Raw genomic sequence first — 25,900 nt, forward strand, 5'->3', positions numbered from 1 at the left:
TTAATATAAAGCTGAAACTCTGCAAGGTCTATAAGGGGTCAACACTTATCAGTCATTATATGGGTACCATAACATTAAGATTCCAGTGAACCATATTTAAAATGATAAATAAATGTCTCGCATTTGAGAAAACGTTTGCTTCACGCAGTGTGGAGGAGGAAACGGAGGGAACATGGAACTTCAAGCTGGCTGCTTAATATAGCCTATTAGAGTTGCTTTTCTTCGAGGCGTAATTGTGTTTGATGCAGGAAAGTCAGATTAAAGTGAGCCTTGGCATTTGTTTTCCTGTGTGGTGTGATTCAGAAAAGATTGGGAACCAACGGTCTATGTGCATGTAGTTGCAATGCAAGTGTCAGAAGAGGGACTGGACTGTCTCCTCCACATTAAGTATGATCCACTGTAGGCCAGCAGATAGGTTATGCAGAGGAAATGGTTTATTTCCATGATTCACATCCACTGGACATCCTTTTAACAAAATGTAAAATAAATGTTTAAAAAAGTGCATTACACATTAACATAGTGCAAACGATAAGTTACAGCTTAAAATGTAAAAAATAAAATATATAACAAAAACAATCAATCAATCAATGTAAAAAAAAACGTACTCAATATGACGATGTATGTTTTATGAGTCTTCATTCATTTATGCCTTATATGCAAAAACACATCGAACACTTGTTTATGGTAAGGAATGAATATCAGGGAAAGATGGCAACTTGTACTCTTGACATGAACATCTTGACATATAAGTTCCCCCTCTTCCTATGTCTCAGGGTCTCTATACCCAGCTTTCTGTCTCACACTCTCAAAGCATTGACCAGTTTAAGGATTGTCAAGTAAGGGCAGGTGAACCCTAAGATGCCTGGGAATGTATGTAGAAAACTTTGTTCTGTGCCCATTTGCACAAATAAACCCCTCAGACTTTGGTCTCAATAATAGAAAACAAAATAATAGCAATTGATGAGCCTGTCAAGCAAATACACGTGTGGGAGTGAGAGCTTGTGTGCTCCGTGTGTATCAAGATATAGCTTTCGAGGGGCATCGGGATAATTATTTTTGGGGGGGCAGAGGGCAAGTGGCGTTTCCATGGATACACTCATTCACAATGACTCTGCAAAGCCTGTGACGAGGTTAGGACAGACAGAGCTAAGGCCAGGGTTAAGGCACTTAAGTAGAAATAGATTTATTTTTAAATTAAAAAAACAGTGCAGTAGCTTTAAGCATAGCATCAGTTGTGATGGACTAGTTCAAGACACTCCTTTTGACGGCACTTAAATCCTCCGTCATATGGCCTACTGTTCACTGCTATGAGCATGACGTAACACTGGGCACCACTGGCCAACCAAACAGATCCTACAATAATGTCATCACCACACCAGTGTCGTGAAATAAATATTTGAACCTTCGGGATCTAATTCCACTCTTAATAATATTATAGGGTATTCTGTAACCCTTTTAATAACCTGCTATGTCAGAAGTTACATCATGCTTATAACCGCTACATGAAGGCATTATAACAGTGGGTTGGAATAAAGCGCAAACCCAAATGATATGGTGACCTCAAGTGCTAGACATCGGATTGGCTGAACGAGATTCAATAAAAAAAAATGTTTTTTAAAAAAGGGACAGGGGGCAGTTTTGTAGACAAAACTCAATTTAAAACACTACTACTTCCTATTCCATTCTAATAACTGTATTTCCTATGAGGCAACCTCTTTAAAATTGAATACCTACCAGTGAACACAGGCAAATTCACCCAGTGCCTTAAGTGCAGTAACCTTAAGTGCAAACACCACAAAGTGTTCACTGACCACAGAACCCAACCCATTCATGTGGTTTGTACCCAAATTAAATGCAAATTTGCTTTGACCAGTACCTCTAAGTAACAAACACTGAAGATAGTTGCTAATATAACAAATGCAGAGCCACTCATATGATTAAAGGGATAGCTCACCCAAATTACACATTGCTTTCCTTACCCTGTAAGCAGTCTATGCACAAGGTATGACAGCAATCCATTCTTTGGTTTAGTTACTCTGGCACTGTTTCTACATGCTAACATCTTAGCATTTGTGGCAAAAATCCCATTCAAGTCAGGGGACCGATATTAGAATTTTCCGCTTATCATGTCCAAATCATCCGAAAGTATCCAACATTGATTGAGAAACTCAGTCACTTATAGATGTTTTAAACATGATGCTCAAGAAAATCTAATAAAAATGGGGCCCATGACTTGGAAACAGTGCTAGGGAAACTACACCATAGCATGGATTCCTGTCATAATTTGTCCATAGACTGCTTACAGGGTAAGGAAAACAATGTCTCATTTTGTAATTTGGGTGAACGAGTGATTTTCATTAGTCTTTGTTCAGTTATCACAAATCAAAAGCAATCTTGTCTACATATAGTATAGGCCATTTCGTCAGTGGCAACGACATATGTACAGCTCAATTGAAAAAAAGTCAATTGATCCCCTACTTTAAAAGAGCAACAGATGTTTTGCACTCATACACAGACAGCTTTCCCATCGTCACATAGCACTCTGTCACAACCATGGTAATAAACTCCTGATGTATGCATGCGCCTGCACACACACACACACACTGCCACCATCACACATATTATCCTTGCACACTCAACATGCCAAATGCATTAGTTTATAAACAGCCAAACAACTTTCAAAAGCATTATACCCTTTGGGGCAAAGTAAGTTTAGGCTGGCCACAAAGAAGTCAACTACCTGCATATTATGCACCAGTTTATCAAATTAGAACCTGTACTAAATAAATACTCGGACTGATAAATATAGGGGTTAAGGGAACATTGGTCAAACAGCATGCGGGATGGCAGAGCCTCCAGTCAGACTTGACCTGTCATACTGTGCTGCTGCTCTACACACAGCTTCGGAAGTTTCTCATGTCTGCTGTAAATAAACTAAAAATTGTAGTAGCTAGCTACTGATATTCTACAGACTGCAACAGAAAGCAGAACTGTAACCCCTTTCTGAGAAACTATGCCGGTAGATAATCGTCTGTTCTTTCCAATGCCTCAACTTGTTTTTTGTCCCAACTTCCTTGTTTGGCGGTTAGTGTTGCCATGCGAAAGGCTGAGAAAAGCTGCTTCTTTCCCAAACAGATCCAGCTAAAGCCCATTACGCTGTGCTGCTAACATCACAGACACATTTGGAACTCCCAGGTCTGTGAAAGCAAAAACAAGCTGTTCAAACAAATGTGACTTATACAGTAGTTCTGCTTCAATGTATGGCAACGATTCCATTTTTTTTTGTTACAGTACAAATAAAAGGGAGTCCAATGTTGCTCTGGCACAATGACAGTTGAATAAAGCCGGTTTCACAAAGCTCCTACACCTACTGTGCAATACCACAAATGTGTGTCAATAGGGAGGAGAATAAATAGAAGAAAAAACTTGAACCTAATGTATTTGATTGCCTTTTGATAGTGATGCAGAGACGATGGAAGAAAGATATGGTGTCAGACACAGTATGTCGGACTACAGCTGGTCTGGAGAAGAGGGGACAGAGCACTAATCAGTGGTAGAGTAATACAGCATTGTGAAATCCAATCCCAAAACAATTTGAACTCTTTCAGTTGCCCACAAATCCTCTCAAACCATACAAGGATGATGATGAGTTCTCAATCAGATCATTGAACTACTGTCTGTGCCTATTGCCTTTGCACAGCAGTGGTGAAATGCCAGCTGTGGCGAAAACTAAACAAATCCAACGTTTATATGCTCCCTCTAAACTGCTTCAAAGAAACAAACGAATCCAGGAGAGAATGGAAAACGGGACTTAGTCAATATTACTTCTCTTTCTGCGTTTCTTCCCATCATCCATAGCATTGCTCAAGAAGAGGCTGTAGCCGTGACGACGAGGACACGTTGCGTAACACTGTACGGCCATGAATAGCATATTGACCACTTTTCAAGACATTATTTCATGAAGTACCTCAAATGGAGGAGGGCTGGCTGAGCCAGTCATTGAGAAGAGAGGCAAGTCAACAAAGACAGTCATGGACTAAAATATTCTTGAGATGCTTGTGTTCCGACTGAGGTACACTGCTTCGCTTGAAGAGGCAGGAAGATGCTCATATGAAGAAGTCGTTATTCGGTGACACAAAAACGCAAGAGGAAAATACAGTAAGTGAGGATTCAATATTCAACCGTCTGTCTGTTCAGGGGCACATGAGGAGATGTTGAACGAATCGAAGCAGAGGCTCAGTTGCACACATTCATTGAGCTCCATTGAGAGTACTATCTAAAACAGTATCTCTTATTGGGATTGATAAACAGACAGTACATGTATGTATAATAGCAATTGTGTTGTTATTTTTCTTTCTTCCAGCCAACATGCTGTTAATATGTCTCGAGAGACAGAGGAATCTCCAGGCATGTCTCCAGGACACCTGTAGCAAACCTGGCAAACTTCATCCTCCTTCAAACCTGCTCCCTAAGTTCTGACTGCGGAACCTATCTGGAGGAGACACACTGGAAACACAGTCAGCTCCTGGGGGTGGATGGGGGCTCAGAGGGTTCCTCTCCCCCTGGTGTGGAGGGGCAGGCTGGTGGCTCGGTGGAGAACAGCTGGGCCTGATCGTCAGCTAGGTCTGAGAGGTCCTCGGTGGAGAAGGTGAGACCTCCCAGCTTGGCCAGGGAGCTAGAGCGTTTGAGCAGGGAGGGGAAGGTCAGGCCGGCCAGCCTCATGCGGGTTTCTATCTCCTGGGTGCGCTGCCGGACCAGGCCTTGGTGTCCCCCACGGTTGCTGTGGAGGCTGTCGCTGCTGGAGCTCCGGGTGAGGGTGGAGCCGTGGGGGGAGGACACGGGGGTCCAGGTCTGGGCGGAACCCTGGGGGTACGACACCGGGGTGGTGTTCATCTGGGGGTCTGCGGCTGTGACCATGCAGCTGGTAGATGGAATGGGGGTTTCAGAATGCATCCCTACATCCCCCTCCATTTCCTCCACCGCCAAGTGCAGGTCCATCTGCTCAGCAAGCCCAGCCCCTGAGAGTATACCCTCCATGGCCAGGCCTGAAAGCCTTTCCAGCTGTTCTGCCCTCTGCCTCACCAGCCCCATCCCCAGCTCAGGCCCCGTCCTCTGTAGCTCCACTCCACCACCAGGAGGCTGCAACTCCACCCCAGCAGGCTGCAACTCCACCCCTCCACTAGGAGACTGACCTGCTGGCCTCTCCCCGTCCAGGCTGAGCTTCATAAACGTGAGCTCCGTGATGGCTCCGGTCCCAACCTCCCTGCCTGGCCTTGGCTCCTGTTCTTCCTCCTCCTCATCCTCCTGCAGCTCGTCCATGTCCTCCGTCTCCAAGGAGCAGTGTCGGTCTCGGGGCAGCTCCTCGCAGCTCATGGGCGACACCAGCCGCTGGCGGTAGGCCTCCAGTCGGGCAATGGTGGCAGGTAGGGTGCAGGGGGAGTGGGGGGCAGGGGTGTTGGTGAAGTGGGTGCCAGGGGGGTCTATGGAGATGGTGGGGACCACTCCGCAGTGACGTGTGGGGTTAAGGCGGTGGGTGCGGCCTCCTGCTGGGCGCTCACAGCGCCGCCCTGGTGGCAGACGCAGGCAGTCTTTACACGACTGGTAGGAGGGCTTGACTTTGTAAGGGTTTCCTGTGCTAGCACTGTCCTAAACAGAAGAAAGAGAGAGAGGGAGGGAATGCATGGTCAGACAGAGGTCTCGAAGCTAATAAAACACCCGATATTATGACACTTATAAGATGCTGGTCCCTGAAATGAATGGGATCGAATAATGACAGAAAAATATGGCATTGCAAGGCATTAGAATTACCCATTAGAATTATTATGTAAGCTTAATATTTTAACCTTAACCCCAAACAAGTTCAAGTCAAAATTAACCCAACTTTTACACCCCATTTGTATAGATACAGGTAGCTATTGACTGCCCCACTCACGTCGAAGGTAGCGGGGCAGCTGCGCTTGGCAGCCAGGCGGTTACTGTTGTTGGCGTTCTCGTTGTTAAAGCGGTTCATGTTGACCTGATCCTTTCTCTCTTCGTCCTCTCTCGCTCCCTCTCCTCCTGCAGCAGTCCAAGCCAGGGCGGCCATCTCTGCCTCCTCCTTCTGCGCCTCCTCCTCGTCCTCCTCCTCCACCGTGCTGAACTCCAGCCTCAGCCTCATGTCCTCCAGGGGCTCCAGGCGGCCCCCACAGGTCTGGGCGGCGGTACCTTCCCCGGGCAGAGCCAGCTGGGCCATGGGGAAGCCCTCGTCCTCCAGAAGGGCGTCCCTCTCCACATCCTCGATCTCAATAAACACCCTATCCATGCCCAGCAGGGGAGGACCACGCACTGGGGTGGAGGGCTCGCTGTCTAGGGCCGTGTCCGACAGCCGTCTGAAGTAGTAGTTGTAGTTGAGGGGGTCCAAGGGCTCCACCTCCAGGCCCAAGCTCCGGCAGGGGGAGGCTCCGCAGCCCTCTCCCCCCCAGGCCTCACCCTCCACGGGAGTCTCCTCTCCGCCACAGCACTGGCCAGACGCCTCATCTGGGATGTCCTCTCCTCCCTCGGGCCTCCACAGCTTGTTGTGGCGCTGCTTACTGGGGGACAGGGGGGGACGGGGGCGGGGTTAGAGTGACCATGTGTACAGACAGACATCATAGACATAATGAGATGCTTAGACTAATAAACATTGTGGCCATTATCTGCAGTCTCTCTACCAAGCTAATAATACACAAATAACCTTACAGATTGCTTAACTTAGCTGACCCCGTCTAAACAGCTACGGTGGTAATTTAACAGTCACATTTGATCTGATCTCTATGCAGCGAGTTAGGTAGAATTCCTCATGACTGCAGTGGAGTGAGAATGTAAATTAATGGTAGAGACAAGGCACAGCTGGTTACACAGCGCCTTCGGGAAGTATTCATACCCCTTGGCTTTATACACATTTTGTGTTACAGCCTGAATTCCAAATAGATTTCCCCCCCTCGCCCATTTACGCACAATTCCTCATGACAGTGAAAACATGTTTAGATATCTTTTCAAATGTATTGAAAATTAAATACGGAAATATCTCATTTACACAAGTATTCACACCCCTGAGTCAATACATGTTAGCGTCACCTTTGGCAGCAATTACAGCTGTCTTTCTGGGTAAGTCTCGAAGAGCTTTGTACACCTGGATTGTACAATATTTGCACTTTAAAAAAAAAAATCATTCAAGCTCTGTCAATTTGGTTGTCATCGCTAGACAGCCATTTTCAAATCTTGCCATAGATTTACAAGCCGATTTAAGTCAAAATTGTAACTCCGCCACTCAGGAACATTCAATGTAGCCTTGGTAAGCAACTCCAGCGTAGATTTGGCCTTGTGTTTTAGGTTATTCTCCTACTGAAAGGTGAATACAATAACATGATGCAGCCACCATTATGATTGAAAATATGGAGAGTGGTACTCAGTAATGTGTTGTATTGGATTTACCCCAAACATAACACTTTGTATTCAAGACAAAAAGTTAGTTGCAGTATTTCTTTAGTGCCTTGTTGCAAACCCGGATGGATTCTGCACAGGCTTCCTTCATTTAACTCTGTCATTTAGGTTAGTATTGTGAAGTAACTGCAATGTTGTGGATCCATCCTCAATTTTCTCCTATCACAGCCATTAAACCATGTAACGGTTTTAATGTCAACATCGGCCTCGTGATGAAATCCATGAATGGTTTCCTTCCTCTCCGGCAACTGAGTTAGGAAGGATGCCTGTATCTCTGTAGTGACTTGGTGTATTGATACACCATGCAAAATGTAACTAATAACTTCACCATGCTCAAAGGGATATACAATTTCAGATTTTTTTTATACCCATCTATCAATAGGTGCCCTTCTTTGCGAGGCATCGGAAATCCTCGCTGGTCTTTGTGGTTGAATCTGCGCTTGAAATTCACCGCTTGACTGACGGACCGGACAGATAATTGTATTTGTGGTGTACAGAGATGAGGTAGTCATTCAAAAAAATCATGTTTAACACTTATTGCACAGAGTCCATGCAACTTATGTGACTTGTTAAGCACGCACTCTCAATTAAATACATTTTAATTTCAGCCTGTAACACAACAAAATGTGGGAAAAGTCAAGGGGTACTTTCTGAAGGCACCGTATACCTGAACAGACCTACATACCGTAAAACTTCAATTAAAACGCTGAGCAGTCTGTCCCTTTTAATAGCCGGGCCTCTGCACACATTTCAGCAAATAAACGGCTATTTCAAATAATAGCTGGGTCTAAGTGAATTGTTTACTAGTGAACCTCCGTACCGTAAAGATTGCGCGAAACACGATAAAGGAGACCAACATCATTGCCATGGATGAGACGGCAGTGTGATTTGACATGGTCGGTTCAACGAGTGAGAATGGTGCTAAAGTACGAAATTGGGTTGATGACATGTAGCCTAGTCTTCGCAAGTCTGATCTGCGATGGATCTGTTATTATAAGGTTTATACTGGTCATATTTTGTCACAAACAAATGTGGTAGTCTTTTCAACATTTTATTGAGCAAAAGCTGTGTGCATTAAGGAAATACACGCCTGGCTCAAATAGAAGGCTGTCTCTAATAAGCGCCGGTTGTGTGTGATTGAAGCAAATAAAAACCTGGGCTATTAATTTAAGTTTTACAGTATACCTGTATAGTGCCCCAGTCTACCCTGACTGACTCACCTAGCGTCCAGGATGCCCTCATACTCGGCCAGCTGCCTCATGAAACCAGCGTTGGGCCGAGCGATGCTCCTCTTCTGCTTCACAAAGTTGTAGGCCTTCTCCAGAGTCCAGCCATACTCCTTCATGGCATACGCTATGACCGTGGAGGCTGACCGGCTCACACCCATCTTACAGTGGACTAGACACTTAGACTGGTTCTTCCTGTGGGGAAATAATACGTTTTACATTAAAACCCTGCTCATTTAGAAGATGTCTGATCCATAGTTACTAGGCTGTCCACATAGCTTATAGAATAACTTCGGCCAAGACAGAGGCACTAGCCACTATTTAGTAGACTACATTGCCTTCATTGAGGTTCTGTGGTGAATACTTCACATGCTCCCATACATGTTAGCCGTTCAAGGAGTAGGGTTCAGTTTGTTTTGAGAAGTAGGCACTCACTTGGCTCGGACAATGAAGTTGTAGGTCTCGTTCCAGTGGGCCAGCAGGTCTGTGGCCTCCTCGTCGTACACCCGGATGTTGTGGTAGGTGAACATGCCCGGGAAGAAGTTGTCTATCTCCCTGGTCACGTTGAGGATGTGGCCCACACTGCATCAAGAAGAAAAAAACACGTCAGTCTTTAGTTCAGTGGTGCTAGCGATGTTCTAACAAACAGACCTTTTTGTATTGGTAGGTCTTTTGAAGGAGAGATTCAACAATGACCTGACAGACATGTATTTTCCTTGAGAATACAGAATAATACAACGCTATGTTTGTGAGCCGGCGGTTAGGGAGCAGTTCTAGACATAGCTTTAGTGTTTGTGAGACACCCACTCACCCACAGTCCCGTAGTTCCTCTAGATTGGAGGCATTCCACTCAGAGCCCTAGAGAAGAAACAAACAAAGGAATGCACATCAAGACAACTTAGTCAGGTTACAGGGGATAAATGAACTGTAACTACACCAGGGTTACAGTGAGAGGTGTGGCAGGAGTTCAGAGGTTAGCGAGGAGGACGGTAGTTACATTTGAGTCATTTAGCAAAGTCATCCAGAGTGACTTACAGGAGCAATTAGGGTTTAGTGCCTTGCTCAACAGCACATAAGCAGATTTTTCACAGTCTGCTCGGGATTCGAACCAGCGATCTTTCGGTTACTGGCCCAACGCTCTTAACCGCTAGGCTACCTGCTGCCCTAAGGGCCTCTCTTTTGTACCTACATGTACAGATAAACCATTCGATACGAAAGTAGATCTGTTTAAATTCTTTCACAAGATTAAACTTAAGCATGTGTTTTCGCAAAGCACTGTTGAGAAATCAAATGGAACCCTGTTTACTACTCTGTATAGAAAAGAAACAGACAGAAATACTCTTATTACAGGGGGACAGGTTCCACCCTGAGCCGTTAAAAAGAGGACGTCCAAGAAGCCAGTTGTTCATACTGCGTTGTATATGGCACTCCACAGAGGATTATCTAGAAAAAGCAGCAGAGATGCGCATGAGGTTTCTAAGAAGAGGCTATTCGCCACAATGTGTGGATGAAGCTCTTCATTTGGCATTGGGAAAAACACGAGATGAACTGCGACAAAAAAAGACCCGGTAAAGCTAAAGAACACTCTGTAATGTTCACAACCACATATACTTTGAACTCGCGAAAAGTGGGAGATGCGATCAAGAAACACTGGCATAATTTTAATCATCGGACCCAGCTTTGGCTGGCTGAATTTTAAAATATCCACCACTTATTGTCTATAGGTGAGGTCGCAATTTACACACGATAAATTGGTTCATGCCAACTGTCAGCCACAAAAGAAAATCAGCCAGGCTCTTTTACACCCTCTACCAAATGGTAGCTATAAATGCAGAGGTTGCGCACAGTGCAACAATAATGATGAAGTGTGAATATTTCTGCCACCCAAACACAGGAAAACGGTTCAAAATAAATGACATTATTACGTGTTGCACCACCCATGTTATTTACATTATATCATGTTCATATGGGCTGGGCTGTGCTATGTAGGTAAAACCTCTTGTTCTCTCAAACAGAGAATCACTGAACATAAAAAGTTCGATCAGGAGAAAGGACAGGAATTATCCAGTCGCAGTACATTTTAATGACCTAAAGCAGGACATTTCTACCTTTAGATTTTGTGGCAAAGAGAAAGTTAAGATATGAGACAGGGGAGGGGATATTAATAATACTCTGAGTAAAAGAGAATGTTAAAGGACTTAATCATAAAATGCCTATGAATTTGAACATGAATTATGCCCCTATTTAAGATTACTCTGATGTTTTTCGTACAATGTACCCAATGATTAATGAAAACTTGCTCGGTAGGTCTATGTCCTCATTGTGGTTTTACTAACGTGTTTAATATGTCTTATTTACACACTTTATTTGAATATTTATGAAATGTACACTGCTCAAAAAAATAAAGGGAACACTTAAACAACACAATGTAACTCCAAGTCAATCACACTTCTGTGAAATCAACTGTCCACTTAGGAAGCAACACTGATTGACAATACATTTCACATGCTGTTGTGCAAATGGAATAGACAACAGGTGGAAATTATAGGCAATTAGCAAGACACCCCCAATAAAGGAGTGGTTCTGCAGGTGGTGACCACAGACCACTTCTCAGTTCCTATGCTTCCTGGCTGATGTTTTGGTCACTTTTGAATGCTGGCTGTGCTTTCACTCTAGTGGTAGCATGAGACGGAGTCTACAACCCACACAAGTGGCTCAGGTAGTGCAGCTCATCAATGCGAGCTGTGGCAAGAAGGTTTGTTGTGTCTGTCAGCGTAGTGTCCAGAGCATGGAGGCGCTACCAGGAGACATGCCAGTACATCAGGAGATGTGGAGGAGGCCGTAGGAGGGCAACAACCCAGCAGCAGGACCGCTACCTCCGCCTTTATGCAAGGAGGAGCAGGAGGAGCACTGCCAGAGCCCTGCAAAATGACCTCCAGCAGGCCACAAATGTGCATGTGTCTGCTCAAACGGTCAGAAACAGACTCCATGAGGGTGGTATGAAGGCCCGACGTCCACAGGTGGGGGTTGTGCTTACAGCTCAACACCGTGCAGGACGTTTTGCATTTGCCAGAGAACACCAAGATTGGCAAATTCGCCACTGGCGCTCTGTGCTCTTCACAGATGAAAGCAGGTTCACACTGAGCACATGTGACAGAGTCTGGAGACACCGTGGAGAACGTTCTGCTGCCTGCAACATCCTCCAGGATGACCGGTTTGGCGATGAAAATAAAACCTAATATATCCCATGGTGTGGGGTGGCATTTCTTTGGGGGGCCGCACAGCCCTCCATGTGCTCGCCAGAGGTAGCCTGACTGTCATTAGGTACCGAGATGAGATCCTCAGACCCCTTGTGAGACCATATGCTGGTGCGGTTGTCCCTGGGTTCCTCCTAATGCAAGACAATGCTAGACCCATGTGGCTGGAGTGTGTCAGCAGTTCCTGCAAGAGGAAGGCATTGATGCTATGGACTGGCCCGCCCATTCCCCAGACCTGAACCCAATTGAGCACATCTGGGACATTATGTCTCGCTCCATCCACCAACACCACGTTGCACCACAGACTGTCCAGGAGTTGGCGGATGCTTTAGTCCAGGTCTGGGAGGAGATCCTTCAGGAGACCATCCGCCACCTCATCAGGAGCATGCCCAGGCATTGTAGGGAGGTCATACAGGCACGTGGAGGCCACACACACTACTGAGACTAATTTTGACTTGTTTTAAGGACATTACATCAAAGTTGGATCAGCCTGTAGTGTGGTTTTCCACTTTAATTTTGAGTGTGACTCCAAATCCAGACCTCCATGGGTCGATAAATGTGATTTCCATTGATCATTTTGTGTGATTTTGTTGTCAGCACATTCAACTATGTAAAGAAAAAAGTATTTAATAAGAATATTTCATTCATTCAGATCTAGGATGTGTTATTTTAGTGTTCCCTTTATTTTTTTGAGCAGTGTATATTGTTATATTCGGTAGCACTCATTTGTTTTTTCCTTCGCCTCCAACCCCTTTCCGTGCGTGGAACGGATGTGGGTGTGGCTAGGTCTACATAAGGGTGTAAATTATTTTTTTAAACCCTCAAAAGCTCTGACGAAGGCCGTGAGGCCGATACGTAAGCTTATTAAAGATCAGTGATACTATCAAGAGCCGTGTGCGGTTTCCTTTTTTCCTTCATGGATACAAAGAGACCATTAGGATGTCAAGAAAGGTTCTTACCAAGTAGAGGTGGTCGAAGATGAGTGTGGCTTTGTCCATCTGACCCAGGATCAGCAGCATCTCGTTGTCGATGAACTCTTTGTACTCCTTCAGGTTACAGCTCATATGCTGCTCCAGCTCCACACGGATCTGGTGGGGACATATCGGGTATTAGGTTGCGCCATGGTACTGAAGTTGGGAGGAACTATGTACAAAAAGTGCTATAATTTCTTAACGGTTCACCCAACATGGATGAAAATACCCTCAAATGAAAGATGACAGTCTGCACTTTAACCTCAGACATTTCAGAGCCAAAACAAGGACAAACGTGTCACCGCCCCAATACGTTTGGGGCTCACAATACCTCCTTGGAAGTGACATTCTCCAGGTCACGGAACATCATGATGGTGCGTAGTTTGGCTTTGATTGCACACTCGGTTCTCTCGCTCTCCGTTGGCCTGTTCAACATGCGTCAATACATTAAGACAATTATGAATGTAACCAGCACATTTCATTTCAACAGAAAAGGCCCGGTTAACACCATAATGGACAAACAGTACCTTCTGAGATTGGTAATGCAACTGGAAACGAATCATACTAAAGTCAACTGAAGTGAACTTTGCTAAATCGGATGAGTGAGGTCTTACCGGTCGACGAACATGGCAGGTGAGTCGGGCCGCGTGGTCTCCAGGTCGGTCATAGCGTTCCACTCGTTGATGCAGCTCTGCTCGGAGGTGATACAGCTCTCATAGAAGCCCATCCATGTGAGGGCCATGCCCCCGGGGAAGTAGTTGTACCTGCGAGACACCTCGCATGCCTTATGGAGGATCTGCAGGGCAGACCTGAAGACACGCCGGTAGCAGAAGCTCTCAGTCATAATACAGGCTCACAACAGCAACTGGTCAGTAGCTATTCCACTGATCTAATGACATGGAGAGTCAGTCTTTGGATCATTGATTTTTAATGACGGCAGGAAATTCAGAGCACATTATTAAGGCGGCTTGTCAGATCCAGAGAAAATATGAATCTGTTAAGAATGAAGGCAAATTGTAACGTCCATTTACCAGTAGATGGTGCATGGACACTGTCAGCGTTTTTTTTCTCCAGCATCACAGTGTTACCAGCCTGAATAGTTCAACTAGTAGTTTATGATTTTCATTCCATTGATTGTTGATATTAAGATGAAACCAACACCACAGGCCCAAGGTGGTAAAGTACAGTACTGTCCACAGACAGTCACTATGGTTTCAGGGAATATAAGGTCACCAGACAATGATATTCTGAAGTACCCAAACACAGTAGAAATTAAAATCACAAAACAGACACTTACCACATGGCCTGCACAGAAACAGGCTTGAAGACATGCGATCGTCCTCCTGTGGTCACACTAAATCCTCTTGAGGAGAGAGAAGATGGGAGGATGAAGGATTAGGTTGGGTTCATGGACAGAGAGAGGGAGATAGAGAGAGTGGTTTGAAAACACAAACAGGGGCTGAGCTAGTGGCTCGGGGTGCTATTCAGGAAACAAACCAATGGAACATTCCTCCAGCATAGAGAGAGGGATGACTTTAACAGCTCAGCAAGAGCTCATCTGCCACATGGAGGGATGAAAACGGCTGTAGTTCACTGTACTGCCCACTGGAGGGCAAAGTAACTCATTCTGCGTCCCTTACAGGGCTGAGCCTACTGACAGCCACGTTATAGAGGAAAAATGTCCTTTCTATGCCTGTGATGTGGTTGCCCCACCTAGATATCTGAAGATGTAAGTCTCTCTGGATAAGAGCGGCTGCTAAATGACTAAAATGTAAAATGTAGAAGAGCAGCACTTACCCATCTCCATCCAAATGGACCTTCGTATCGCTCCAGAGCGGTAGCACCATCCCGATAGAGCAGCTTTTACTGGGAAAAATACAACAGAATCAACCATTTCTCTAAGACAACAACAAACCACATTGTAGTCTATCACTGCTGGCTGAGGAGGAAAGACAGGTGGGTACCGGTCCTTATCGGTGAAGTCCATCCCTAGCAGGATATTCTCCTCGGTGTCCTGGCGACCACTGGTGTAGACCACAACCATGTACCGCACGCGGTCAGACCAACCGCTCTCTAACCGTACAGCCTGGGTTACAGCAGAAGGAATAGGTTGCACTGTGTAGCATTTGTGCGTCAATCAATATGGGTGGTAAGTACATTTGTTAGGATTTGACTCACCAGTTTAATGCGGTCCTCAGAGCGGAGGGTGTTAATCATGACCTGCAGGTGTTGCGGTAAGTCACCTAGGAGAGAAGAGAACCACATACCATCATCCAACTGCTTCCGGTGGTGTGTCCCGATCAATCAAACCGATCTACCCATCAGCCATAACTTGTAGAACTATTTCCAGCTCAGCTATCCAGGCTCCTATTTAGATGCCCTCCTGCAGGTTGATCCAATTCCAACCACAGCAACACACGTCTGTACAGAAGTTACACATGGCAGAGCAAAGCCTGAACATCTCATGACGGGACATGAAAATAATTGGGAACGGTCTACCAGAACATCTAATCTCAAGTACAACCCTTGGCTAAACTGATACAAACATGCAGAAACAGTCAGTCATATGCGTAAACACACAGACAAACCCAAGGTTTATCAGAGCTAAGCATGGACTTGAACGCCTGGTGATGTAATCAAGGAATCTGGAATGCTCCTCACATTGATCTTGTGTTTAACCTGCGTATCATAGGGGAGGAGAGGGGAGGGGTGTGTTTGGACTCCAAAATGAAGGGCGAGCACTCCCCAATCGAACAAATGTCAACAACAACCCTGCTATGAGACATGCATCAGGCACACATATGCCTACGGGTGCATACACACTACCGAGGTAACATCAGCTGCACTGCGGGTTGGTTAGTCCAGCTAGGTGAGTTTATGTAACATCTTGATGGGAAAATCAAACAAGCAGGATCTAGAAAACCAGATCTACAAAGCCCCTTTACTGCTAAAAGCAATACCTGCCTTGGGGGCACTCAATCAAAGGCCAGGTAATCATTCAGTGAACATGGGTTAAACACAGGCTCAACCACAAAAGCCAACCCAACCTCAGCAAATATGACCTTTTCTTTGCATGGAGCTTTAGCAGTGGCATTGTCACGGTTCACTGAACAACAGGCTCAGTGTGTGTCAAGAGTGTTTGTAGTTACCTGCGAGCTTGTGGTGTGTGGGTGTCTTGGGTCCCTGTGCATTGGTGCCCTGCTGCAGGAAAAGGGCAGCTCCTTTGACCATGAAGAAGCTCTCGCTGAGGCTGTAACACAGACAGGCAGACAGACAGGGAAACACACACAGGCAGACAGGGAAACAGGGTTTACAGACATCTCAGACTGCATCAGTATCTAGTGGTTTTATGATGTAACACAGAATGGGGAAGCATTCATTTGAGAAGTGAAAGAAAGAGCACATACTGTACTGTAAGTAGGCAACATATCAGCAGAAAACCTAAATAGAGTGTTGGGCAAATCATTATACTGCTTGAACAGCTTAAGCAGTGTCTGTGGCTCACTGTACTTCTACGGCGTTCTACTCAGATGACATTAGAACTATTCACTCGATTCTACACCTGTTCGTTCTCCCTTCCCCGTTTTGTTGTGCTCCATTTACGTAGGTCTACAGATTAACAGAATGTCTGTTTTTGCAAAACTACTCAGCCATAGCCTTACTTTACTTCCCATGTCTGTGACAGACATCAGTGAGTTCACTTCAGTGAAGTAAAACAGCCATAGAAAGTTATGTGGAAGCTCTACTGTAGAATATCATAAGGTTGATGTGGTTCAATTAACTGTCCAACCCACAGTATTCTTCTCACTTATCAATAAGTGAGGCTGTTTTTCTCTAGAGCCAGGAATGGAGACAATGACCTGGAAATGTTGAAATGTACCGAGGGCAGAATCAGGGAGCAGAGCTACAGTGAGAGAAAGAGATAGGGTGGGATGGCTGTTAATTGCTTCTCAAAGGTTCAGTGACCAGCAGAAAAGGACATTCCGAGCTCATCAGTAAGTGAATGTCAGCAGACTTTAGAGACCTTTCCTTGATGAAATATTCCCCTCAGATGATGAACTGACAGAACGTGATTAGGTCCCCTGACCTTTCGGGGAGGGGGGCGGGGGAGATAATTGTGCCCACCACTGTAATATGTCCCCTATCTGGCCAGCACCATCCCCCCTTGTCTGGCCAGCACCACCCCTCCCTTGTCTGGCCAGCACCATCCCTCCCTTGTCTGGCCAGCACCATCCCTCCCTTGTCTGGCCAGCACCATCCCTCCCTTGTCTGGCCAGCACCATCCCCCCCTTGTCTGGCCAGCACCATCCCCCCCTTGTCTGGCCAGCACCATCCCCCCCTTGTCTGGCCAGCACCATCCCTCCCTTGTCTGGCCAGCACCATCCCTCCCTTGTCTGGCCAGCACCATCCCTCCCTTGTCTGGCCAGCACCATCCCTCCCTTGTCTGGCCAGCACCATCCCTCCCTTGTCTGGCCAGCACCATCCCTCCCTTGTCTGGCCAGCACCATCCCTCCCTTGTCTGGCCAGGGATGGGCTCTCCTGACTGCCCTGTGCTGGAGGCACTGACCACCCCCGGATAAAAGCTAGGTTTTCCTTGGACTCCACAATGTCCAGGAGAAACAGAGCTAAGTGTTCACTGGCCATAACATTGACCAAAAGGAACAGAGCTGGGCTTTGTTAACAGGCAGGCTGCCCTCTCGCTCTGCCACCACACAAAGACCGGTATGACAGAGTGGGTCCGCCACAAGAGCTTTTGTTTCTGTTCAGCTGTTACGTCGTATTGTTTCTTTTCAGAATGTCCTGAAAAGACGATGACGACGGCCTCGGTCAAGAGGTCAGAGAGTGGGGTACGATAGGAAATCAGTTGGGTACATAATATGTAGCTCATCTTTCAAAATGTCCAAAGTACTCTAAATTGGGATGTACTGCATCAATAATCACAATCCAGAAACAAGAGTGACAGATGAATGTATAGACCTAACGGTTTATGGAATATGCTCCAGCTACTGCTAATCCGCCCATTACACTATTACTGAGAACAAATCAGAGCTAATACCCATGTCTCTACGACATGAAATGCACAGAGCTATAAAAATGAATGTTACACTTTAAAAAATGTTTTTATACCAATGACTAATAAACAGAAAATGCAGGTCACACAATACATGCACTTCCAAGTTACTACCATTCAAACCATCTTTGCTACCACTTATCAAGGTAACAATGCCAGTGACAGAAACACTTAGGATTGCCTCTCCTGGAGTGAGTGTGCTGAAGACTTACAGTCGGTAGATCTCGCTCTGAGTCCAGACTGCGTTCTCCACAAAGTGAGGCAGCATGGTGAGCATGGCTTCCTGCGAGGGCTCCACCACAAGATGCATCCTGATGCTGGTTACTGGATCTCTCCCTCAGTAGCTCTCTTGTCTACTGGCTTCCTCAGAAATCATAGCTTTATAGCATTCACAACCATTTTATGCCTCAAAAACTACATTTGGCTTCTGAAGCACAATAGCCAAGATTGCCTTGGGTTTCTTTTTTTTTCTCATGTAAAAAGGCCAAGATTGGGTTGAACTAGTCTGATCATGTATCCTGTCTTGGTCTGGTGTGTGTCTCTCCCTCCTGTCCGTCTGAGTTGTGAGGATTAGTCTTCAGACTTCTGCTGTGTCTGCTCAGCTCTGCTGCTTATCTCTTCCTCACAGCGCGCGCTTGAGCAATCAGCACTCCCTCCGCAACACTCCTCCACAAAAGCTCTATTCAAGCATATTTCGCGTTGGCTGGGTTGGGTGGCAGGGAATCTAGCTCGGCTCAGCTTTAGTCTACAAAGCACGCGTCTGTAGAGTGGAGGCTGTTTGACATGAAGGATCCCTGATGAGACACTGAGCCAAAGGAAACATACTACTCATTGAGTGACATATTCAACTTTGTATGAACCACAACTCGTTCACAGAACACATCCAAGTCCATAATATTCCAGACATAGAGGTTGAAGCAATTTAAGAAAGCTACTAGTTAGACAACACACACACCAAGGAGATCTCCCCTTTCTAAGTCCCTGCATGTAATACACACACACACACACACACGGTGAGCACTCTCCTTGGCTGTTGCATAACTCTGTCTGGTACTTGGGGTTTCTGGCTGAGGCAAGCAGGGTGCTGTGAGAACCAAGGGCTGCTGGAGGGTTGAATGTGGATCAGGTTTCTGCCTGTGATACAGTATGGCCTTCAGAGGGGGCAGGTTGAAGTTTATTGTCACGAGTATTGTTCTGGAGGCAGAACTGAGCCATTTCCCATTAGATATGCCAGCTGCAAAGTCAAAATTGGCTATATTGTAAAAATTCTTTAAAACAAAAACAAAAACATTTAAGGTTAGACATTAGGGATAGCAATGTGGTTAAGGTTAGGTTTAAAGTCAGATGTATGACTGTGGCTGTGCTATCTAGTGACAACTGTAGAGCTGGCTAAAGAACAAGATTCATGATTAAAAACGCTAACCTGCTCAGAGAGGCAGACTCACTGACATCACTGGGTCCACAGGACTGAGAGAGGATGAGATGAGCAGGTCTAACGTGGATTAGGCTGAGCCGCTTCCAAAACAGACTCTTCAATAATCAATGGTGTGACTATTCCGCCCTACAGTGTGTATCTGGGTTGGTGACTATCATTATCAACACAAAAGTCTTTGTATCAGCCCAGGGGTCCAAACGTTTTGGGGCCGGGGACTCTTTTTGTGTAATAGCAAATTCATCAGGGATCCCCTCATAATCAGAACACAACTTGAGTTCGATAAAAGGTGTTACTAGGACTTCAGCAGTGAATGACCGGACTAACCAAGTCTCGGGCCCTGGGAAGGAACATTTTAAAGGCCCGCCTCTTGGCATCGGAGAGAAAATGTTGCAGTTTTCAAACAAATGCCCTGCAATTTTACACGTCATCATGGGGCAGAGATTTTTTAGTTGTTTCAGCTTTAAAAGCTGATATCCTGCAATCCTACACCCTCTAAAAACATATTCCAGACCCTTTGGACAAAATTGGTTTAAACTGTTAGTAATATAAAACAAATATGAAATATAAATTATTATTTTTGATCTGGCCGCAGATCCCCTGCAGCACCTGGTTTAGCCTTTTAACTAAAAAATAACATGTAATGATGCTGGATTCAAAACCCCTCATATCAATAATTTGGTTTAGTTTCTGTGTGTTTTTTTTTTGTGTTTTTTTATTTTATTTCTCTCATCCTCCAAGAGAGCAGGCAGAAGCAGCTCTGCAGAAAAGATTTTACATCATCAAAATGTCTCTCCATCCCACCTTTCAAACATTCCTCTATCTGCCTGGTGCCACTAAGAATGTAGTCTACCTTGTCAATGTTAGAATCTCAACACACCCTGTATGTATCATGTCTACCAGATGAGGGAATATGTTGTGTAAGGCTGAAACCTCCCTTGCCCAGCCAGGTTGGACTAGAGAACAGAGTGTGCAGCCAACACTGGGCCTACTACTACAATGGCCAAATAGGTCTTATCACCTCTCTTACCAATAAACTCTGACAGTCTAATCTAGAACAAAACAAGACCCTTACATCACATCCTGCTGTAGCCGAGCAGAGGATTCCATCTGTGCTACTCACCCCCAGCTCTGAAATACAGCTGGATAGTGTTTCTGGTTTGATGGAATGTGTGATAGCGGTTGATGGGAATGTTAACTCTGGGTTGAACCATTAACACTGTTACAGTGGATACAACTAGGCCTACATCTAGGTGTAGAAGGGTCCTCTGATAGGGACATTTAATGTACTACTGTAATGGGCTGCAATGGTGTGTGATGTTCCATCCCTTTTGCAAGCGATCATGGTGTGGGTCAACTGATTGGATGATAATTATACTAAACTCAGCAAAAAAAGAAACGTCCTCTCACTGTCAACTGCGTCAGCAAACTTAACATGTGTAAATATTTGTATGAACATAACAAGATTCAACAACTGAGACAAACTGAAAGAGTTCCACAGACATGTGACTAACAGAAATGGAATAATGTGTCCCTGAACAAAGGGGGGGTCAAAATCAAAAGCAACAGTCAGTATCTGGTGTGGCCACCAGCTGCATTAAGTACTGAAGTGCATCTTCTCTTCATGGACTGCACCAGATTTGCCAGTTCTTGCTATGAGATGTAACCCCACTCATCCATCAAGGCAACAGCAAGTTCCCGGACACGTCTGGGGGGAATGGCCCTAGCCCTCACCCTCCGATCCAACAGGTGGGATTAAGATACGGGCTCTTCGCTGGCCATGGCAGAACACTGACATTCCTGTCTTGCAGGATATCACACACAGAACGAGCAGTATGGCTGGTGGCATTGTCATGCTGGAGGGTCATGTCAGGATGAGCCTGCAGGAAGGGTACCACACGAGGAAGGAGGATGTCTTCCTTGTAACGCACAGTGTTGAGATTGCCTGCAATAACAACAAGTAGACGATAAACGCGAATCCGACCATCACCCCTGGTGAAACAAAACCGTGACTCGTAAGTGAAGAGCACTTTTTACCAGTCCTGTCTGGTACAGCGACGGTGGGTTTGTGCCCATAGGTGACGTTGTTGCCGGAGATGTCTGGTGAGGACCTTCCTTACAACAGGCCTACAAGCTCTCAGTCCAACCTCTTTCAGCCTATTGCGGACAGTCTGAGCACTGATGGAGGCATTGTGTGTTCCTGGTGTAACTCGGGCAGTTGTTGTTGTCATCCTTTACCTGTCCCGCAGGTGTGATGTTCGGATGTATCAATCCTGTGCAGGTGTTGTTACACTTGGTCTGCCACTGCAAGGACGATCAGCTGTCCATCCTGTCTCCCTGTAGCGCTGTCTTAGGCATCTCACAGTATGGGCATTGTAATTAATTGCCCTGGCCACATCTGCAGTCCTCATGCCTCCTTGCAGCATGCCTAAGGCACGTTCACGCAATTGAGCAGGGACCCCGGGCATCTTTCTTTTGGTGTTTTTCAGAGTCAGTAGAAAGACCTCTTTAGTATCTTAAGTTTTCATAACCGTGACCTTAATTGCCTACCGTCTGTAAGCTGTTCATTGAACAAGCATGGAAAACAGTGTTTAAACTCTTTACAATTACGATCTGTGAAGTTATTTGGATTTTTACAAATTATCTTTGAAAGACAGGGTCCTGAAAATGGGACGTTTCTTTATTAGCCAAGTTTGTTTTTTAATGGATACAACATTAACACAAGAACAATAAATTCTTCATCCAGACCTATATTATTATATTAACATAGACCTATAATATGTGTAATTCAGCACCAGCATCCATGTTATTTCACCAGGACATTTCTGTGTGCCTCCTGCTGTAACCTAACCCTGGAATTCCCACTGACACCAGGACCAGGGTCAGGGGTCAATGTCCATAGGCTTTGGGAAACACACTCACCGATCTCCTGGCCAAAGTATACCACCCCTCCACCTACTGGAGCACAACAGATCCTTCCAATGTATCCTTAACCTCTCTTGGGTAGGGGGCAATATTTTCACGTCCGGATGAAAATCGTGTCCAAAGTAAACTGCCTGTTACTCAGGCCCAGAAGCTAGGATATGCATATAATTGGTAGATTTGGATAGGAAACACTCTCAAGTTTCTAAAACTGATATGGCAGGCGAAACCCCGAGGACAAACCATCCCAAAAAAAGAAAAATTCAGCCTACCACTGTTTTCAATGGCTGTCACTTTTATGATAGGGCAAAATCCTCCAAGATTGCAGTTCCTAGGGTTTCCAATAGATGTCAACAGTCTTTAGAAAGAGTTTCATGCTGGTTTTTGGAAAAATGAGCTTGAAATTGTAGTTTTTCTAAGTGGCTCCCATTTTGGCTGTAGTGTTTCCAAGTGTGTTGAAGAGAGCGCGTTCTTTTGTATTTTTCTCCAGTAAAGACAATAATGATTCTCCATCTTAAATGTTATTGTTTATTTATGTATTAGAGTACCTAAGGTTTGATTAGAAATGTTTCACTTGTTTGGAAAAGTTTATTAGTAACGTTTGGGATTCATTTTGTATGCATTTTGATGGCGGGAAACTGGGTGGATTATTGACTGAAGTGTGCCAGCTAAACTGAGTTTTTATGGATATAAAGAAGGACATTATTGAACAAAAGGACAATTTGTGATGTAACTGGAACCTTTTGGAGTGCCAACAGAAGAAGATCATCAAAGGTAAGGCATTTATTATATCGCTGTTTCTGACTTTCGTGGTGCACCTGCCTGGTTGAAATATGTTTTTCATGCTTTTGTATGCGGGGCGCTGTCCTCAGACGATCGCATGGTGTGCTTTCGCCATAAAGCCTTTTTGAAATCTGACACAGCGGCTGGATTAACAAGAAGTGAAAACATTTTTTTATGTGTTACACTTGTGATTTTATGAAAGTTAAATATTTATAATTCTGTAGTTTGAATTTTACGCTCTGCAATTTCACCAGATGCTGGCCAGGTGGGACGCTATGTCTGTGCATGCACAGCTTCTCAGGGAAATATGGGAGGGGGGGGGGGGCTTACCTCTGATTTGCTCTCCGGTCATCATCACTCCCAAAATCCTGCAAGACAAATACAAAGAGAAATTTTACATATAGTGTAGCCCGCTAGAAACACGAACCAGTAACCCTTCCATCATGGCTGTGCAGACAGTACAGCAGCATGGATTGCGCAACAGCAGCACATGACCATATTATGACCTGCTATGTCCTATGCTCCCTTCATTGACCTTGCTATAATAGCTCATCACAATGTCACAGTACAATGTCTCAGAGGATTCCCATCGACTGGTGGGGACATCAGAGAGAATCTTTCCCTTTAAAGATGTGGGTATATAGGCCATTACTATGGTGTTTTTGATTTATGTAAACAAGTAACTCAATAAAGACCTAAGGCCTACTGTAAAGTAATGGTTAGAGCAATGCTGTAACTCCTGAAGACAGAGACAGAGGGCAGAGTAATTGTGGTTGTTTGTTGCATTAAGTAAGGTCTGTGCATAAAACTCTCTCTGTGTTCCATGAAAGGTTACAGAGGTTATGGTGCCCAAAAGAGCACTGACATAGGCCTAAACTCTGTGCTTGACCCGTGGTGATGTCGAAGAGGTTACCTAATCCAACAGCTCAAACTAATCCAATCACTTGTAGCAACATACTCTAGATACTTTCAGGTATACACGAGAGGAATACACAGGATTATACTGTAGGTCACCAACTCAGTATGAAATCCTTTCTGCAGCAGTATCTTTAATGATGTAATTAGTATGACATCATTTCTGCAGCAGTCAGCCATGTGTGTGTTTGTGTGCGCAATTGACTGCCACGATGGGAATTCAAGCCATAATGGGTTCATTGGCCTTTGAAAGTTATGGTCAAAATAAAAAAGGAACATCAGCTTTATTAGGGAGATCAGAAGCCGGAGAGATGTACTACAGTGTATGTTTTAACTGAACTTAGGTTTTAAACGTTCAATACACTTGCATTGAATACAGTGTATCAGCGCTCTCTACTGGCCGTACCAGGTCACTATCTATGATCTCATATGTTTTGAAATATTAGCTCACACCTGCCACCGTAGTATTTTGACAGTGAGTTGAACCATTAAAACGAGCGGGTACCAACCGCAGCATCCCTGACTCACTAGTGATGTAACCGTGCATATTAATAGGCAAGTAGCTAGTTGTACTATTCTGATCAATCTCACTCTATTCCATATGCCAGCCAAAGCAAATTAATTTAAACAAATTACTTACAAAATGTGCAAAAGCCTGAGTTAATATTTTAATTAAAGTACCTACTGTATAAACGCATATTTGTCTTTAAACCACACTAGCTGAAGGCAGAAATAAAATGTTGCCACACGCGTTGAATGCATTGTTCTGGTAACTAATCCCCAGATCAGATTTTGTTTACAAGCTAACGTCGCGGGGCTGGACTAGTTAACCATTCTAAACGCCATGGATTCCAGGAAGTCAACTATTAAACAATGTCCATACAAAACTGTTTTGCCGTGTTAAATAAAAAGTCACAACATTTCTAAAATTCTATTGACAGCTGAAAGCGTTCTCTGCTATGCTGGGCCTAGTGGGTGAGGGACGTGGGTATCGGGCGCATCCCCGGCGTTTCCTCCACGGCGCTGCCTATAGCGAACAGCCCCCGCGCTAGACAGTTTCCACTTACCTCCCCCGCGTTGGTGGTTGCGGTACTGGCGGTGGATGCCGCGCTGGGGGTGGGAGAGCGCTGCAGGGTTACCAGGGCCATGGTGGGCTGCTGTTACGGAGGAGGGGAGTCCTTTGAATGGGAGAAAGAAAGGCGCGTTGCTCTGGGACAAGATGCGCCGAAATTGTCCCTGTCCAGCACAGGAGAAAAAGCTCAGGATCGCATTAAATATTTTTTGCCTCTGATTTCACCATGGTACACCCATCACCGGCTTCCGCCTCGCTCATCCTCCACATTTCGCTTTAGAATAGTCATCTGTAAATAGTTGTAAGGGCAAGTATAACATTTCGTCCATCTGAGTTATATGCCATTTTATCACGCAGACAAACAAAACATCGTAGATTGCATGAGGAGCAGAAATGACATGCGCTTCTGTTTTACTGCCGGATACTAGGATTGACCGAACCAATTTGCGTGCGCGCTGTCATTGGGCAAATGTCGTCAAGGTGATTCTGGACAGACTATATTTTTGAGACTATAGACCTCAGACTATTCTCTGCGGAGTCCCCAACAGGCGGATGTTCCGGTGTTGTGCCGAAAAGCTCCCCCCTGCCAGAATTCTTCCCCCCTTCGCGTGAATGCGCACGCACTCAATTCTTCATTGTTGCGATTTGCTTGAACGTGCACGCACTCAAGTCTCCATTGCTGCGACTTGCTTGAAAATTGAGATTTCTGATCATGTTAGGCTGAGTTTCATTTAAAAAAATTATATCGGTTTGATCGCGGTGAGGCACTAACGATTTCGGCAAGGCTATT

General features: G+C 45.1%; 1 protein-coding gene across 2 annotated transcripts; it reads right to left on the reverse strand.

The window, feature by feature from the left end:
* Positions 1 to 412: 412 nt before the first annotated feature.
* LOC118387673 (protein phosphatase Slingshot homolog 1-like) lies at positions 413 to 25,691 on the reverse strand. Of its 2 annotated transcripts, XM_035776279.1 has the most exons (15): positions 25,106 to 25,691; positions 23,454 to 23,491; positions 16,065 to 16,165; positions 15,094 to 15,158; positions 14,880 to 15,001; positions 14,713 to 14,781; positions 14,213 to 14,278; positions 13,530 to 13,724; positions 13,247 to 13,340; positions 12,904 to 13,032; positions 9,499 to 9,545; positions 9,123 to 9,269; positions 8,682 to 8,882; positions 5,933 to 6,569; positions 413 to 5,646 (listed from the first exon to the last, which is right to left on the reverse strand). In XM_035776279.1, exons 1-15 carry the CDS (start codon positions 25,184 to 25,186, stop codon positions 4,519 to 4,521), a joined length of 3,120 nt encoding a protein of 1,039 aa, XP_035632172.1. In that variant the 5' UTR covers positions 25,187 to 25,691; the 3' UTR covers positions 413 to 4,518. The 2 variants fall into 2 exon arrangements, with proteins under 2 accessions (XP_035632172.1, XP_035632173.1); XM_035776280.2 differs by lacking the exons at positions 23,454 to 23,491; positions 25,106 to 25,691 and adding an exon at positions 18,199 to 18,983.
* Positions 25,692 to 25,900: the final 209 nt, after the last annotated feature.

This window comes from Oncorhynchus keta, chromosome 9 (assembly GCF_023373465.1).
Source record: "Oncorhynchus keta strain PuntledgeMale-10-30-2019 chromosome 9, Oket_V2, whole genome shotgun sequence".
In the NCBI taxonomy this organism is placed as follows: domain Eukaryota; kingdom Metazoa; phylum Chordata; class Actinopteri; order Salmoniformes; family Salmonidae; genus Oncorhynchus; species Oncorhynchus keta.